We start from the raw sequence: 15,567 nt of genomic DNA on the forward strand, positions 1-15,567 counted from the left end.
ACACTCGGCAGATGTATTTTCACGTATGTACTTGTTGCGGATAACAAAAACGCAATCTGTTGACAATTGTGTTAAATGTATATTTTCTAAAGCTGTCAAACAATTAAACTAATTTTTAATCACCTTATTTTGTGTAGTTAGTCGTGATTAATCTCATTTGTCTTTTTTTCTGAAGTTGGACTCAAATTTAGTGAAAAGGATATATATTATATATATATATATATATATATATATATATATAATATATATATATATATATATATATAATGTGTGTGTGTGTGTGTGTGTGTGTGTGTGTATATATATATATATTTATGGAGATTTCTTTTTTTGCTCCTATTGTTCTCCTATTGTTTTTTGTCTCTTGACACAGTTTGAATTCAACTGCCAAAGCTGATGATGCCATAACACAGCTTTTTTTTTTTATCATTGCTATAGTTAATACTGCTCAAACTGCTTAATGTATAGCTCAACTGTGTTCATTTCAGCAAGAGGTGTACTGTGTATTTTCATTTTCAATATTTTCATATTGTAGGTCAAATTTTAAAAGCTGATATTATAAACGTTTTGGACCTAGTTGGCTGTGGTAGTGTAAAGTGACTTTTGCTGCACGCTACTTTTGATATTTCAACCTCATTACTTACAACCCTGTTTCCAAAAAAATATTTCATTGAAACTAGTGCAAAGGCAGCATATGTTGAAACTAATATATGTTATGGTTTTTCGAACAATATAAGCCAAATTTTTAATTTGATGGCAGCAACCTGTTTCAAAAAAGTTGGAGCAGGGGCAACAAAAGACTGGTAAAGTTTTGTTATGCTAAAAAAACACAACTCTCACAACTTATTATGCTAATTGACAACAGTTCAGTAATTGGGTGTACAAAGAACATCCCACAGACGCTGAGTCTTTCAGAAGTCAAGATGGGGAGGGGTTCACCACTCTGGAAAAGACTGCTGGGCAAATAGAGCAACAATTTAGTAATAAAAAATGTAAAACAGCAAAGAACTTGAGGATTTCATCATCTGCGGTACTTACAATCATTAAAAGACTCTGAAAGAATCTGGAGAAATCTTTATGCAATGGACAAGGCCAAAAACCAGTATTGGATCTTCAGGCCTCACTGCATTAAAACAGACATGATTCTGTGCTGGAAACCATCACCACCACCTTCTCTGGTCCCAAGCTCATTTAAGACAGCCTGAAGTGAAGTAGAAAAGTGTCCTGTGGTCTAGCAAATCAAAATTTGAAATTTCTTTTGGAAATCGTGGCACCATGTCATCCAGGCTAAAGAGAAGATAGTCTGTTCAGTTTGTTATAAGCTCAGAAAAGCCAGCTGTGATGGCATGGATGACTAGTACATCTGTGTAGAAACCATTAATGCTGAATGATATATACAGGTTTTGCAGCAACATATACTGCCGACCAGACAATGTCTTTTTCCGGTAAGGCAGTGCTTATTTTAGCAAGACAGTGTCAAACCACATATTACAACCGCATTTCTCTGTAGTAATAGCATAGTTATAACAGAGTTAGACCAAGTCTGCAACCATGCAACTGCTAACTATTAGGAAGATCTGGTTTGACATAAATTACCATTGATAGAAACTAGTAGCTTCAGTGTTTCTGCACTACACCCACACACAAACACACACCGACATATTCACATATACTAATTGTAGAAATTTATAAATGAATCATAGCCAGGTATTTTAGTGCTTATATATAATATGGTAAGGTTATGGTAAAAGTGTGAAATGCAGCCATTATTAATGAGACTTATCAACATATGTCTAGATGTTTCAGGTAGATTTTTCAGGTATGTTGATTTGTTGTTAATGTTTCGCATATGATTGTTTTTTGTTTTAGCTCCATGTTGCGGCAGCTAATGGTTATATGCAGGCAACAGAGCTATTACTGGAGGGAGGAGCCAAGATGGACCTGAGAGATTCTGACGGGTGGCAACCATTACATGCTGCAGCCTGCTGGGGACAGGTACCATCAAACAAGCACACTTACAAGTCATACAGATATAGACGTCTACACATTTTCTAAAAAAAAAAAAAAATGACTTGATATTTACCTCTCTCTAAGTCACACACACATTCTCTCTCTGTCTCTCTCTCTCTCTCTCTCTCTCTCGCTCTGTAGATGTTTGTAGCTGAGCTGTTGGTGTCTCATGGGGCCAGTCTAAATGCCAAGACCTACATGGAGGAGACACCCATAGGTATCAAAACATCTAAAATTCCCCCTTTACTCCAGTTAACAGCCATATGCTTTCAAATTCTAGTAGGGGGAGTGTTCAGGTAAGTATTATTAAAATATGTTACATAGATTATTCCAATCTATTTTTAATAGCACACTTATAAATTATACAAACAAACATAAAAATCAGACACAGTTTTTATGCTTATTGCATTATTAGACCTTTGTGAAGATGAGGACTTCAGGAATTATCTTCTGGACTTAAAGCACAAGCATGACATCATCTTAAAGTCACAGCTGAAGCACAAGACCTCACTGTGTCGCCGCACAAGCAGTGCAGGAAGCCGTGGGTATGCACTGACATCAAGTGAACGTTCACACAAATACACACACACACTACTCGTGCTGCAGTAAGAGAGGGGAACAGCATTTCTTAAACGAAGAACTAATATATGGTTTGTTATTGGAAAATGGGATGTACAGGCATGTTAATAAACTACAGTTATTACATAACTGCACATTTTGTGTTTTTGTGCATCTGTTTGTGTGTGTGTGTGTGTGTGTGTTTGCAAATGTTTAGAAAAGTGGTGAGGAGGGCTAGCCTGTCAGACAGACATAAAATGTGCCAGAAAGAATATGAGACAGAGGCTATTGTGTGGCGAGGAGGAAAAGAGGAAGAGGAGGAGAGAGAGAAGGAGTCTGATCAGGAAAACAGCGATCCAGTGAGTGTTTGTCTGTTTATATTTTACTCTTTTTGTTGTAATTAGAAACAATCCATATAGACATAAAACATAGTAAATAATGCACAACAATCGGTCAAAGTCAGTCTTATGGATGTTGTGATAACAGAAAGAGCATCAGATGGTTTGATAATGGTTGCACATCTAAGGACTCAAAAATGACTAGAAAAGCTACACATAAATGAGGAATGACAGTCAACCATTCGCTTGAAACTTTTTTTGCCAATTACTTATGTTTTGTATCTCTTGCATGCGCAGCTTCACACCAAGAAAATGTATACCAAGTGAGCCCTGTATACAAATGTAATGAGGTAGATATAAATGTATACACCCTGTGACCCCTGCACGTGATGTCACTAAGGCTCTATCATCCTGTGACTCACTGCAAATGGGATTTTTCACTTCTTGCCATCAGGCCAACCATGCAGCCCAGCTTCATAGTTTTAGAGCTTCGATTTTTGTCCTCCGTGGGTCATTGATAATTGCAGCTGTTGCTTCACCTTGAGTGGGCTCAGTGTTGGGGAAAGAGCTTTGCCACGGGGCTAGCGGAGCCTTCAGGTAAGTATCTCAGGTTCCAAAAGCCCCGGCTCCTTCATCCTCTACAGGCTCTTGTCATCAACTCCTTGTCCAACCACACCTTGAACATCTTGTTGTAGGTATGGACCTCTGAGGAGTACAGTTCTCCCATGACCTTGAGCAAGCTCGGTGTTGGGGAGCTCGCTCAAGCTTAGTCACTGCACTAGCGGAGGCTTCAAGCTCTCGCATCGGAATTGAAGGTGCTTTGCAATACAGCGAGTTAGCATGCTATGGCTAGCATGATGCTGGGAGTTTGTACCGGTTGAACAGCATGTATTACCTGGGTGGCTCCACAGAGTCCCTCAGAATAATGGCTACGACTTATGCCCTTTGTGCCTCGGGGTAGATGCTAGTGAAATCATACATAAACTGGTCTTAACCTGCAGCCAAGAGAGGCAAGCAGGCCTGGAAGCCAGGAGTGGAGCTGCGCTGCAAGCCATGCCATGCTTTGCTAGGGAAACAGCCAAGTGGTTCCTAGATGGAGTGGGGCAGACACTGCATAGGAAAAAATGGTCCACTGTACTAACTAAATGGAGGGACCTTTTTCAAAGAATTTAGTAACAAGGGGATTTTACAGTGGATGGAGCTGCGGATGTGCTTTCTACTCTGGTGTGGGACATGGAATATCTGAAAGGCTTTTCTCAGCCAGGGGGCGCAGCACTCATTTTACCATTAGCAAACGTAGATGAGTAGTAATACCACTGATACCGATGGCTGAACCTGAAGGACTTGCACTCCTGTTCTAAAACTTTGTAGTACATATTGAGTGAGCATGTCCATATCATTATTTAAAGTCCATTGTACAGTCTGTTGTATTGTCCAGTTTAATATTACTATTTATCCCTCTGAGACGGTGATTTAGGCTATCAAAATATTCTGATTATTCTTTTAATGCTGGTAAAATTTTCTGATAAGGAGATTTAGACAGACTCAAGTCAGCTTCTCATTTGCCAGCTTTTTGTTTGAAATTTCCAGTTCTACCTTAAATGGTACCTTAGATTACATTCTCTCACACCAGACACACCGTGTCGCATAGCAGCGTGCTCCTATAGAATGATAGCATGGAGATCCCAAAAATACCAGGTTCAGGTGTTTTTATTAAGTTCATTTTTATTCAGATAAATTGAATGAACAAGTTTTCAGCATCACTTAAAGATAAGTACACCCCCTACTTTCAGCTAACTTCACTCCTAGCTCATATTTGAAAAATGCTCAAAAATGGGAGGGACACTTTGGGTGGGGCACTGCAGCGATCTATGGGTTTGGATGTGGGGCTGGGAGGGAAACTGGGTGAGCTGGGCTGCTGTGTTTTAGCTACCAGAAAGTATGGAAAGTGACAAAATCAAATAGCACTTTAGGACTAAGAGGTCGTACAAGGTTGATGATTTCTTCGATGGGGGAAGGCGTTTCTGATCAAGCAGGATGTCTTTAGCCTTACCGCTTTGAACCACTGACTCAAGCCACCAAAGAGTTAACCTCAGAAAATCATTAGCAGCGAGAGAGGCATCTGAATGGTAGGAAATTCACTAAAACCGTGATAAGTAGCTTCTAATGATCTGTTCAGCAAGATACACATTCAGCAAAACCCAAGTCCTGATTTCTTAGATGTCCTGAATTTCAAACAAATAGTGTATTTCTTTAAACATATAACAATGAGCAGTGAGGGCTCCAGGACTGGAGCTGGAACACAGTGGTACACAATGGCTTGCAGAACTCTAGGATGATTGCGGGTGCTGTGAACTTCATAAATGTTTTCCAGTCCAGCGACTGTATCTTGCACTGAAAGGCTCATTGTCTTGGCCGGCATGGTGTGGTGCAAATGCAGATTATAGCTAAGGTAGGCTATCGCTAGTTCATTTTCTTCTTCATTTTTAGACTGTTTAGTTTAAATTCCCGACCACAAAATTACTTGAAATGTAAATCACACGGCATCATCCACATATTGCGTTATATTATAATTAAAGCACTTCCTTCAGTTTTAAACAGACATTTGACAACGTGCTTAACTTAGGTGAAATGCTCTGTAGTAAAACATAGCATTTAACTTACCCTAGCCAAAAATGTTAGGTGCTCTGCAGATGAAGGAACGACAGCAGGCTTCAGGTGAAGACGTTGTTCAGGCAGATAACACAGTTTCACCTCCATAAAGCTGGCGAAGCTCCCCTCATTCAACTAAACTTGAATGACTGACTAAATTTGAAAGACTAGACAGTAAATATAGCTAGCTAACTGCCTAGCTAAAGTAACCTAGCTAAGACTAAAAGGCTAAAACTGTAATATCTACAAACACAATAACTCAGAACTAACAATAATAACTAGAACACTGGATAAAAAGCTACATGCGAAGAGACAGTACCCTCTCTAGTCATCAGGTGGTAACTTTGGTTGACTGATTTGCATACTGTGGTGCGATGACATCATCCGCGCCTATAGCAGAGTTGAACCATAGGGGCGCTGCAGAGGCGGAACTGACCACGATAAAAATATATTTTTACAGTTTGGAGAGATGTGTTCTAATTTTAGAGCAAGGCTGGCATATTTTATTCTTACAGAGCAATGCATTTCAGCTGTTAAAGAAAAAAAAAGGTCTTAGGGTGTAGTTACTCTTTTACATGCTTGGCATCTGTGACAACCTCTCCAGAGACTGGCTGTTTTTGAGCTGAAAAAGGCTCCGACAGTAGCTGAGTTACCTGAGGTAACTTAAACTTACCATTAGCATCTGTTTGTTTACATTAAACACTGGTTGCCTTCCTCTGTGTAAATTTCAAGCCACAAGTGATCTACTGTGGCCTCCTCTGGTGTCAGTATGGCTTTAATTTAATGTAGTAATGGCAAAATTTTGCATTGTGCGCTGTGACACGCTAAAAAAATTGAACAGTGCTTGGAGTCATGGAGCACCGGCACGCTACAGGATGTTGTGTCGGTGTCAGCGTGCATACCTGTGTTAAAAACAATGGTTTCAAATTTTGGACGCTGTGCAGCGCCATTGTAATAATAACTGCTGCACTATTTACGGTGGAATTTGAACTGAAGCTGGTGATTGAAGAAATTGCAATTAAATGCATTGCTTACAGTATCACAATATATTGCAATATATTGAATCGTAACCTCTGTATTGTGGTATGTATCATATCGCCAGGTTCTAAGTACCAGGATGGCCACCTGCCTGTGCTTCCAAATTCACAGCATGCCACCCCTGTGACTGTAGCACAAACTCTATTGGCCATCACTGACGGTCCTTAGCCAGTTATGGTGCTGCTGTCAGCCCAACATTTGGCCTATTGGAAAAGGACAGTTACAGACCAATGGGTCTTATACATCATGTTGGCAAGCTACAGGCTGCAGTTCTCTCAGTTCCTTTCAAGGTTACTGTTGTCCACAACAGTTAATGCATTACCACTCTCCCAGGAAGTCAGTTCCCTCTTGGCCAGCTGCGTAGCCAGGTAAGGCGTCCACAAACGGAGTTTCTCCAGCTGGGTCACCTCAGATTATGGTGATGTCTGAGAAATATAATTATGAATCATGAATGCTAGAGCTACTTTACCCATGGCTTATATGAGGACAGGTGTTAGGGTTTTGTGGGCGGGAAAAAAAAGCCTAAAGAAAGAATAATACAGTAGATCAGCTTTTGTGCAGACAGTTTCTTTCATTCCTGCAGGAGCTACCAGAGATGGGGAGATCTCCTCTGCTTCTCCTTTCGCTCATCCTGGCCACTGCCCTGGGAGCTCCCCAAGGTGCTGGACTACATGTGCACCGCTCCATTTGAACCCTTGGCGCGCAAGCCACTCTCAAGTGGCTGTCACTGAAAACGTGTTTTTGCTTGCTGTGCCCAAGCGAAGCATGCATATAAGCTATACGCATTAACTGTCAGCCCACTGTATCTCCATTTAGGTCAAGACAATGTGAATGTGACATGGAGGCCAAACCCGGCTTTCCTGCTGGAAGTGCTCTTATGATTTATTTTATTAAGTCCATCAGCAATCACATGGTCTATGACCTGCACTTCTTGATTTAATAATGTCAATGTGACAGAGTCATCAGACCTGATGCTAGCTGTTCTGTTCCACATCACAAACTTTGCACTCCTAGGGACAGCATGGGCAAAAGTAATCCACTCACTAAGTTAGGAGATAACAAAACATAACACTATGTACAAATGTAACAGTGTTTATGTAAGTAGTGGATGACCGCTAGGGTTCCTGCTCATTTGGAGTGAGCAAGAAGATCCAGGTGTTCGAGAAACTTTGCAGTAAGTCACGGGATGATATAGCCATGATGACATTATGTGCAAGGCGTACAGGGTGACTCACTGAGTAAACATCCTCTTGGTCTGAATCTGCATATGAAGGCAAATATCCACTCAGTAATTAAGGCCCCTGACGGTCACTACTCACATAACCACAGTTACTTTCATAACTAGCATTTTTATCGTTTTACCAGTCTAACATAAGTCTTCACTGCCTTGTTCCATTCATATGGGGCTAATTTACTGCCATAATTCAGCAAATGAAAAAAATAATTGTTTTGTTTGTTCTACTGTTTACCAACACAAGCAGGTTTACAGATGCAAAATATGACTATCAAACGAATACAGAGCATTGCAATACATCACATTTAATGGTTTGGTCAAAATTCTGTTCATTTGTTATGTTTATAACCATTTAAGCAAGCCGTTCCTTTTCTTATTGATTTGCTAAGTTTGTGTTTGTGGCTCCCTGTTTCTGTCCTGGGTAGGTGAATTTATATACGTTCACTACCTTTTTATCTCTGTGTCAACATAATGTGATTTATTAAGTAAGTACATTAAAAATCTTCAAGATATGAAGCCAAATTTAAATTAAAGCCAAAGTACTGAAATAAACAAGTAAGTAAAACAATAGATCTTTGACACCATGGTAGTTTTTAAGAATATAACAATGTATATATTTTATGTTTGTATATAAAATATACAAAAATACCTTACAATATTGTATACACTAGTGTCATTAGTGTCACACCAACAGATTAATGTGACATGCTTGACAAAGGATCTTCTGTGGATCTGGAGAACATTTTTTTTGTTTCCAGCCCCGGGTGCCGCTAAGTTTTTGGAACTGGGGGGGTAGGCAACAAAAATATTTTCATCAATATTTATGAAAATATGGTTTAACTAATGGTGCCATGCTCTAGTATAATGTATTGTATATTTTTAATCATGTTTTATAACCAAATAATTATCAAAAATAATTATTGGGGAGCTACATGGCTGAGTTATAATTATTGGAGGGGTTTAACCCCTGACCCACCATTGGAAATTACACCAATGCTGCTACTACTTTGATAAGAGGTGATTGGCATTTGAACATGAACTCTGACCTGACATTACCCTTGCTCCCATGCTGTGTTCCTGACATATGAGGATTAAATGGGTATTTGACTTTTTAAGAGAAAAGTGCTATGCTCTTCTGCTCTACCCCCCTCTTCAAAAAAAAAAATATTAGCACCTACATACAAGAGACCATTTGATACCTGCTGATGGTATTGTTTATGCTTCTAGGATGTTTCCACTGTGTGGTCCATTTTGATTAATCAGTGGTATGCTAGCTGTTGTTTAAACAATAACCATCTGGTTAAGATAAAGGAACTATAAGCCTTGGTCTTAGAGAGAGAGAATTTTCCTATATGAAAAAAGAGCATGGGCACACATTAGGATATGTGGCAATATCACTTCTACTTGCAAGGAAAAGAATTAAAGAGGAAAAGTGTGCCGGAACTAAAACAGACTACCTAAAATAAAAATTGGTCTCTAAATAAGTTGGTATTCTACACTTTACTATTTTTGTTCCCTCTGTTTGTGCTGCAGATTCGTGTTTATCACATTCTCCTTGGAGATTTGCTAACAATGTTTTTTTTTTATTTGGCACTACATAAGCATAGGGTCCTGATGCATGTTACTTACATGCATGAGCATCGCTCCTGAAATTCTGCAGGGTCTCTGGGCCCACCAGGATCTTTAATATCCCTGCAATAGTGAACTGTGGCAGCAAAAATCATCACATCTCACAGATCTCTGTGTGCAAGCAGCAAAATATGTGAAACAGTCCCCAAATATATGTGTGTGAGAAAACAGGCCATGATGTCATGTTTCACAAACTCTATAGCTGGATTATAACTGGACTCTCTTTTGTCTCAAGATTGTTTACTGCTCCAGGATTTCGCATCACCTTTTAAATTCTGTGCCTCAGGAGTGCGCAGTTAGTGGCCAGGCTGTGCTCAGTTTGTGTGACGAGCTGCAGTCATCATATCAACAATATTTAACACCACTAATTGCCTGTTTCTTTCAGGGACATTTAGAGCTAATACATACTGTCTTATGGAATAATCCAATAAATCTCATTCCTTTTATTTCCAGCATCATTCACAGGCTCTTTGGTGTACTTGATACTCTACTTGACTTGGCAACATAAGCATTGCACTCCACAGTGTGTGTGTGTGTGTGTGTGCGTTACCAGCTTCTTGGATAATGTTCATGTCAGAGAGATTATAGGATTGTGGTTGGTGAGTCTGTCACAGGTGGTTCTGGTTTTTCCTGAACAGTCTCTCCTTAGTTTTCACCAAGTAAGACATGGAGCTCCTGCTTCTTGTGTAAGTGTACCTTGTTTGTTCTTGTGTACCTTTAGTTTCTCACTGGGTAGCTGTTTAAACTCCGGTTTCCAGATTCTGGTTCTCATCAGTTTTCACAAAGTAGGACCACTGGGGCTATGGGCCACTGTGCCTTGTGTTTTCTCATTGGGCAGTTGTACACTTTGGCTGTTAAATGCCGCACAGCTCTTGAAAGCAGCACAGCTGTACTGTGGGTCACTGTCCGACATTCCTGTCTCTGTGGTGCCATGATTACTAAAGACAGTGACTTTGTTCAACTATCACTCGCTGCAGAGCCAGAAGTCCAAAGGGATGGAGCCGGACCTGATCCAACTCCGCCCACGTCTTCTTTTCATTGGTCTAAAATCATCGCATTTCTTTTGGTCTTTAAACTAGTATGTGTCACTTACGTTTTCCTCCTACGACTTCTTTCATTGGTCTACCCTGTCGCGTTTTTATCTGTGGGAAGCCCGCAGGTGTTGCTGGTGTCTTTGTGTTTTTCTCGATGTTACTCTGTCCTGAACGCCACAACACAGCCTTTATAATCGCTCATGATTCACGATGTTCACACTCATTTGTCAAAACTCGAAAAGCTTTTTTCACACTCTGGTACAAGGTCCGTTCTGTAGGCCTACATCTCAAGAGTACTTATGATAGACGGGTTCTAGCTGAAAACGATGAACGTTTTTAAACACTAGAATGCACTTATGACAGGTCAAAATAACCCACATAATGGTGTTTTATCAACTAAATCCTGGAATTTCATAATTAAAATCTTTATAACGATACTTTTAAAAGGATTTGGAATCACTGCCACACATTTCCATAAGTCTAATAAAAATGATTGTCAATATGCCTAAAAAATCATATTAAATGTTATATACCCTGATAAGCCACTTTATTAGCTCATTCTACCTTGTTTCTACACTCACTGTCCGTTTTATCAGCTCCACTCTAGCTAGACCAATTAAAACACGACGTGGGAGGAGTTGGATCAGATCCAGCCGTACCCTCTGGACTTTTGGTTCTGCGGCGAGGACAATCTCACTTTGTTGGCAAAGGGAACATTAACATGTAACAGATTGATATAGCACGAGAAGTAGTCAGCCACAATGAAGTATTTTCTTCTTCCAGGTAAACAGGTCAGTACCTGCAAATTGCCATGGCATCACTGGTATAGATGTGGTCAACAAGGGTTTACTCTGAATCGCTGTCTGTTTTGCACATCTGACAGTATTATACCTTCCAGTACTCAGTGCTTGGGACAATGTGCCTGCTGTAATCAGCTGCTCACCACATATATATTCAACTTGAGTAATCTCATTCTAAATTTAAAGATGTTCTTTCAGTGCTTTGTGCTCATCACATGGCCACAAAGGTTAATGGTCTGTCTTCAGCCTAATTTTCAGCCAGAGGAGGTAGGAAGACAGGGGTTCACATGCTCAGGTCTTTACTAATGCCTGTTTTTCATTTTGAGCATAGTGTTTCTCTGCCTCTCTCATTCCTCCCAGAGTGAAGATCCTTCGGTGGGCAAGTAAAAAGTGGGTAAGAACTTGAGGTAGTTTGACATGCCCATGCCATTTCCCCTCTGATGTTTGCAATACAGGAATACTTTGGCATCTCTATAATGGCTCTAACTTTGTCTGGGTCCAATGCGACCCCTTCAGAAGTGATTCTATGCCCACAAACATTTTTTATGGCATTTTGTGCTCTGGTAAATCCCTGCCATAGACCACAATATCATCTGCTTGGCACATCACTCCCTCACATCCCTCCAACATCTGTGTTATACTTTACTGGAAATGTTCTGAGGCTGAGTAGACTCCAAATGGCAGACATTTAAAAGCACAGCGGACAAATGGGTTGATGAACATGGTCCAGATGGCAAGATAATATAAGATAATCCTTTATTAGTCCCACAATGCAGAAATTCTCAGTGTTACAGCAGCAAAGGGATAGCAAGGCACTCAAGAAAAAGAAAAGAAGAAACAAGAAGAGAAATTAACAAGCAAGAAATAACTTTGTTAATTACTTAACAAGTGTTTTGGAGTTTGTTACTTGTTACTATATAGACAATATATCTAATACTAAAAGTAAAAAATAAGACAAAAATATAAACTCTATATATAACCTTCACAAAAAATTAACAATATAAAGAATTATAAATAAATACAAGCTAAGATATATACACTGTAAGGATATTTTGCCCAAAATTTACATGAAGTATTGCACATGAGGTGTTGATTTATATTACACATGGGATGGTGAGGAGTTAACAATATAAACATTATAATAGAAAAGCAAAAATCTTTACACTGTAGAGGTATTTTGCACATTTTGCAATTCACTGTTTATGTTCTGTATGTGTGTGAGGTCTAATGGGGGGTGGAGGAGGGTTCTACTGGGAGCAGTGCTGGTTGTACAATCTAACAGCAGCGGGAAGGAAGGACCTGTAATAGTGTTCCTTTACACACTTGGGGTGAAGCAGCCTATCACTGAAGGAGCTGCCCAGTGCTGCCAGGGTCTCATGCATGGGGTGGGAGCTGTTCTTCAGCATGGATGCTAGTCTGGCTAACATCCTCCTGTCTCCCACCGTCTGCACTGGGTCTAGGGTGCTTCCCAGGACAGAGCTGGCCCTCTTAATGAGTCTGTCAAGTCTCTTCCTGTTCGCAGTTGAGATGCTGCTGCCCCAGCAGACAACTCCATAAAAGATGGCTGATGCCAACGGTGTCAACGAAGGTCCCTGCACTCCAAATGACCTCAGTCTCCTAAGTAGGTAGAGTCTGGCCTTTTCTATAAAGTGCACTAGTGTTTTCTGACCAGTCCAGTCTATTGTTAAGGTAAAATCCCAGGTACTTATAAGAGTCCAATCTCTCACTGGTGGAGGGAGGTGACTGCGTCTGCGAAAATCCACCACCATCTCTTTGGTTTTCCCTACATTGATCAGGAGGTGGTTCCTCAGACACTAGTCCACAAAGACCTGAATCAGTTCTCTGTACTCTCTGTCATCCTCATCTGTAATGAGTACAATGATTGCTGAGCCATCAGAGAACATCTGTAGATGGCAGTTTGGTGAGCTGTACATGAAGTCTGCAGTGTACAGGGTGAAGAGGAATGGTGTCAGGACCGTTCCCTGTGAGGCCCCTGTGCTGCTGACCACCATGTCAGACACACTGTCCCGTGCCCTCACATACTGTGGTCGGTTGGTGAGATAGTCCAGAATCCAATTTGATAGGTGGTGATCCACCCCTGTGTTCTCCAGTTTGTCCCTCAGGAGCCTAGGCTGTATGGTGTTAAAAGCACTGGAGAAATCAAAGAACATGATTCTCACAGTGTTCCCAGGCTTCTCCAGGTGAGAAAGAGCTCTGTGTAGCAGGTAGATGACTGTGTCATCCACTCGCATGCCAGGTTGATAGGCAAATTAGAGTGGATCCATAGATGAGCTCACCAGAGGACGGAGATGCACAAGGACTAGCCTCTCTAGCGTCTTCATCAGGTGTGACGTCAGTGCCACCGGCCTGTAGCTGCCGACGTCCTTCAGTTGCTGCATCTTTGGGACTGGTACCACACAAGATGTTTTCCACGGTTGTGGTACCCTCCCGAGCTTCAGGCTCATGTTAAACATGTGTTCAACTATCCCACACAGCTGGTCTGCGCAGGACTTAAGGAGCCTGGCACTGATGCCATCCAGACCCGCAGCTTTCCTCACTTTGATCCTTCTGACCTCTTTTCTCACCTGGGCTGTTGTAAGGCACAGATTGGAGCAGGGGGGCTGGGTGCTGGAGTATGCGGATAGGGGGGTTGAACTGACAGCAGAGAGACCAGTGGTGGGTGGCTGTGAGGTGAGAGTTGTGAAGAGGGGGGTAATTGTGGGCAAGAGGGCAGGGCAGTGCCCTGAGAGTCCAGAAGAGGGGGGTCGCAGCAGGGCTAGGTGCGTAGGGGGGGTGAGTGATCAAATCTATTGAAAAACTGGTTGAGATTGTTAACCTATTTCTGATCCCCTACAGCCTGGGGGTTGGATTTCTTGTGCCCAGAGATGATTTTAGGCTGTTTTAGGCTTTTCCAGACCCCACTGATGTTGTTATTGTGCAGCTGTTCCTCCATCTTCTTTCTGCAGCTGGCTTTTCTCTCCCTGACTTTTCCCTTCCCTTCCTTCTCAGTTTCCTCTGCACAGCTCTCAGTTTCTCTTTGTCACCTGATCTAAAGGCCCTCTTTTTCTCCTTCAGGAGAGCCTTTATATCAGGGTTAATCCATGGTTTGTTGTTGGGGAAACACCGAACAGTCTTGGTGGGTACACTGTTTTCCACACATCTCTGTTGGAAACAAAGTTTCAGTCAAATAATTTTTTAATATGAACTGCTACTACAAAAATTTATGTAGTCGATTATGCAGTGTGTGAGACTGTCGATGTCCTCCCCATAAGGATCACACAGTTCCTCCCACACAGTTGTTTCAAAACAGTCTTTATAACCTCTTCAGTTTCCCCAGACCATTTCTTCACTGTGCGGGTGACTGCTGGCTCCCTATGCACAAATGGTTTGTACACAGGCAGAGGAAAAAACAGGTCCGGTCAAGTCAAGAGGCTTTTATTGTCATTCCGTCTATGTACGAATACACAGTGGAGTGAAATTACGTTTCCCCAGGAACAAGGTACAGCATGGAACAAAAATAGACAGTACAAAGTGCAAACATGCAGACATAAGGGTGCAAAACATTAAACTAGAAACAATACAATAAATACGATAATTAAAAGAGCATTAGACACAGTAAACAAACAGGACAGTGCAGCGCTGACACCGCACTCATTTCTGAGCATGAGGTAGTGAGAATAAGGTGCAAAGATATTTAACATCCTGTGATATGTGAGTATTTGCAGTCAGATAACATACGTGAGCACAGCAGTTACTGAGGTAGTATATACACAGTACTTGAGTAAACACAGTGTTGGCAGCAATGTTCCAGTGCAAGTAGAGCATCAAAAGAGGTGTGTGTGTGTGAGTGTAGAGTATGTGTTGGCACGGCAGTGATGGCACGGATGCTCCAGTACTTTCTGCCAGATGGCAGCGGTGAAAAAAGTCTGTGTGAGGGATGGATGGGGTCATCCACAATGCTGGTGGCTTTGCAGATGCAGCATGTGATGTAAATGTCCATGATGGAGGGGAGAGAGACATCCTGGTGATCTTCTCAGCTGTGCTCACTATTCACTGGAGGGCCTTGCAGTCAGAGGCAGTGCAATTCCCCAACCAGGCGATGATGCAGCTGCTCAAGATGATCTCCACAGTCCCCCTGTAGAACATGGTGAGGATGGGTTGGGGGAGAGCTTTCTTCAGTCTCCGCAGAATATAGAGGCACTGCTGGGCTTTCTTGGCTATAGAGTTGGTGTGAAAGGACAAGGTGAGGTTCTCTGTGATGTGGACAGTGAGGA

General features: G+C 41.4%; 1 protein-coding gene across 2 annotated transcripts in view; it reads left to right on the forward strand.

Moving 5' to 3' along the window:
* Nucleotides 1–15,567, forward strand: part of ppp1r16b (protein phosphatase 1, regulatory subunit 16B) — a 107,254-nt gene that overhangs the window by 85,398 nt on the left and 6,289 nt on the right. For both annotated transcript variants that reach the window (XM_036571428.1, XM_036571427.1), the window contains 4 exons: nt 1,870–1,995; nt 2,152–2,227; nt 2,426–2,555; nt 2,786–2,927. In XM_036571428.1, coding sequence (XP_036427321.1) covers nt 1,870–1,995; nt 2,152–2,227; nt 2,426–2,555; nt 2,786–2,927 — 474 coding nt within the window. The remainder of the gene's footprint in view (nt 1–1,869; nt 1,996–2,151; nt 2,228–2,425; nt 2,556–2,785; nt 2,928–15,567) is intronic.

The sequence above is a fragment of the Colossoma macropomum genome, unplaced genomic scaffold (assembly GCF_904425465.1).
Source record: "Colossoma macropomum unplaced genomic scaffold, Colossoma_macropomum, whole genome shotgun sequence".
Lineage (NCBI taxonomy): Eukaryota > Metazoa > Chordata > Actinopteri > Characiformes > Serrasalmidae > Colossoma > Colossoma macropomum.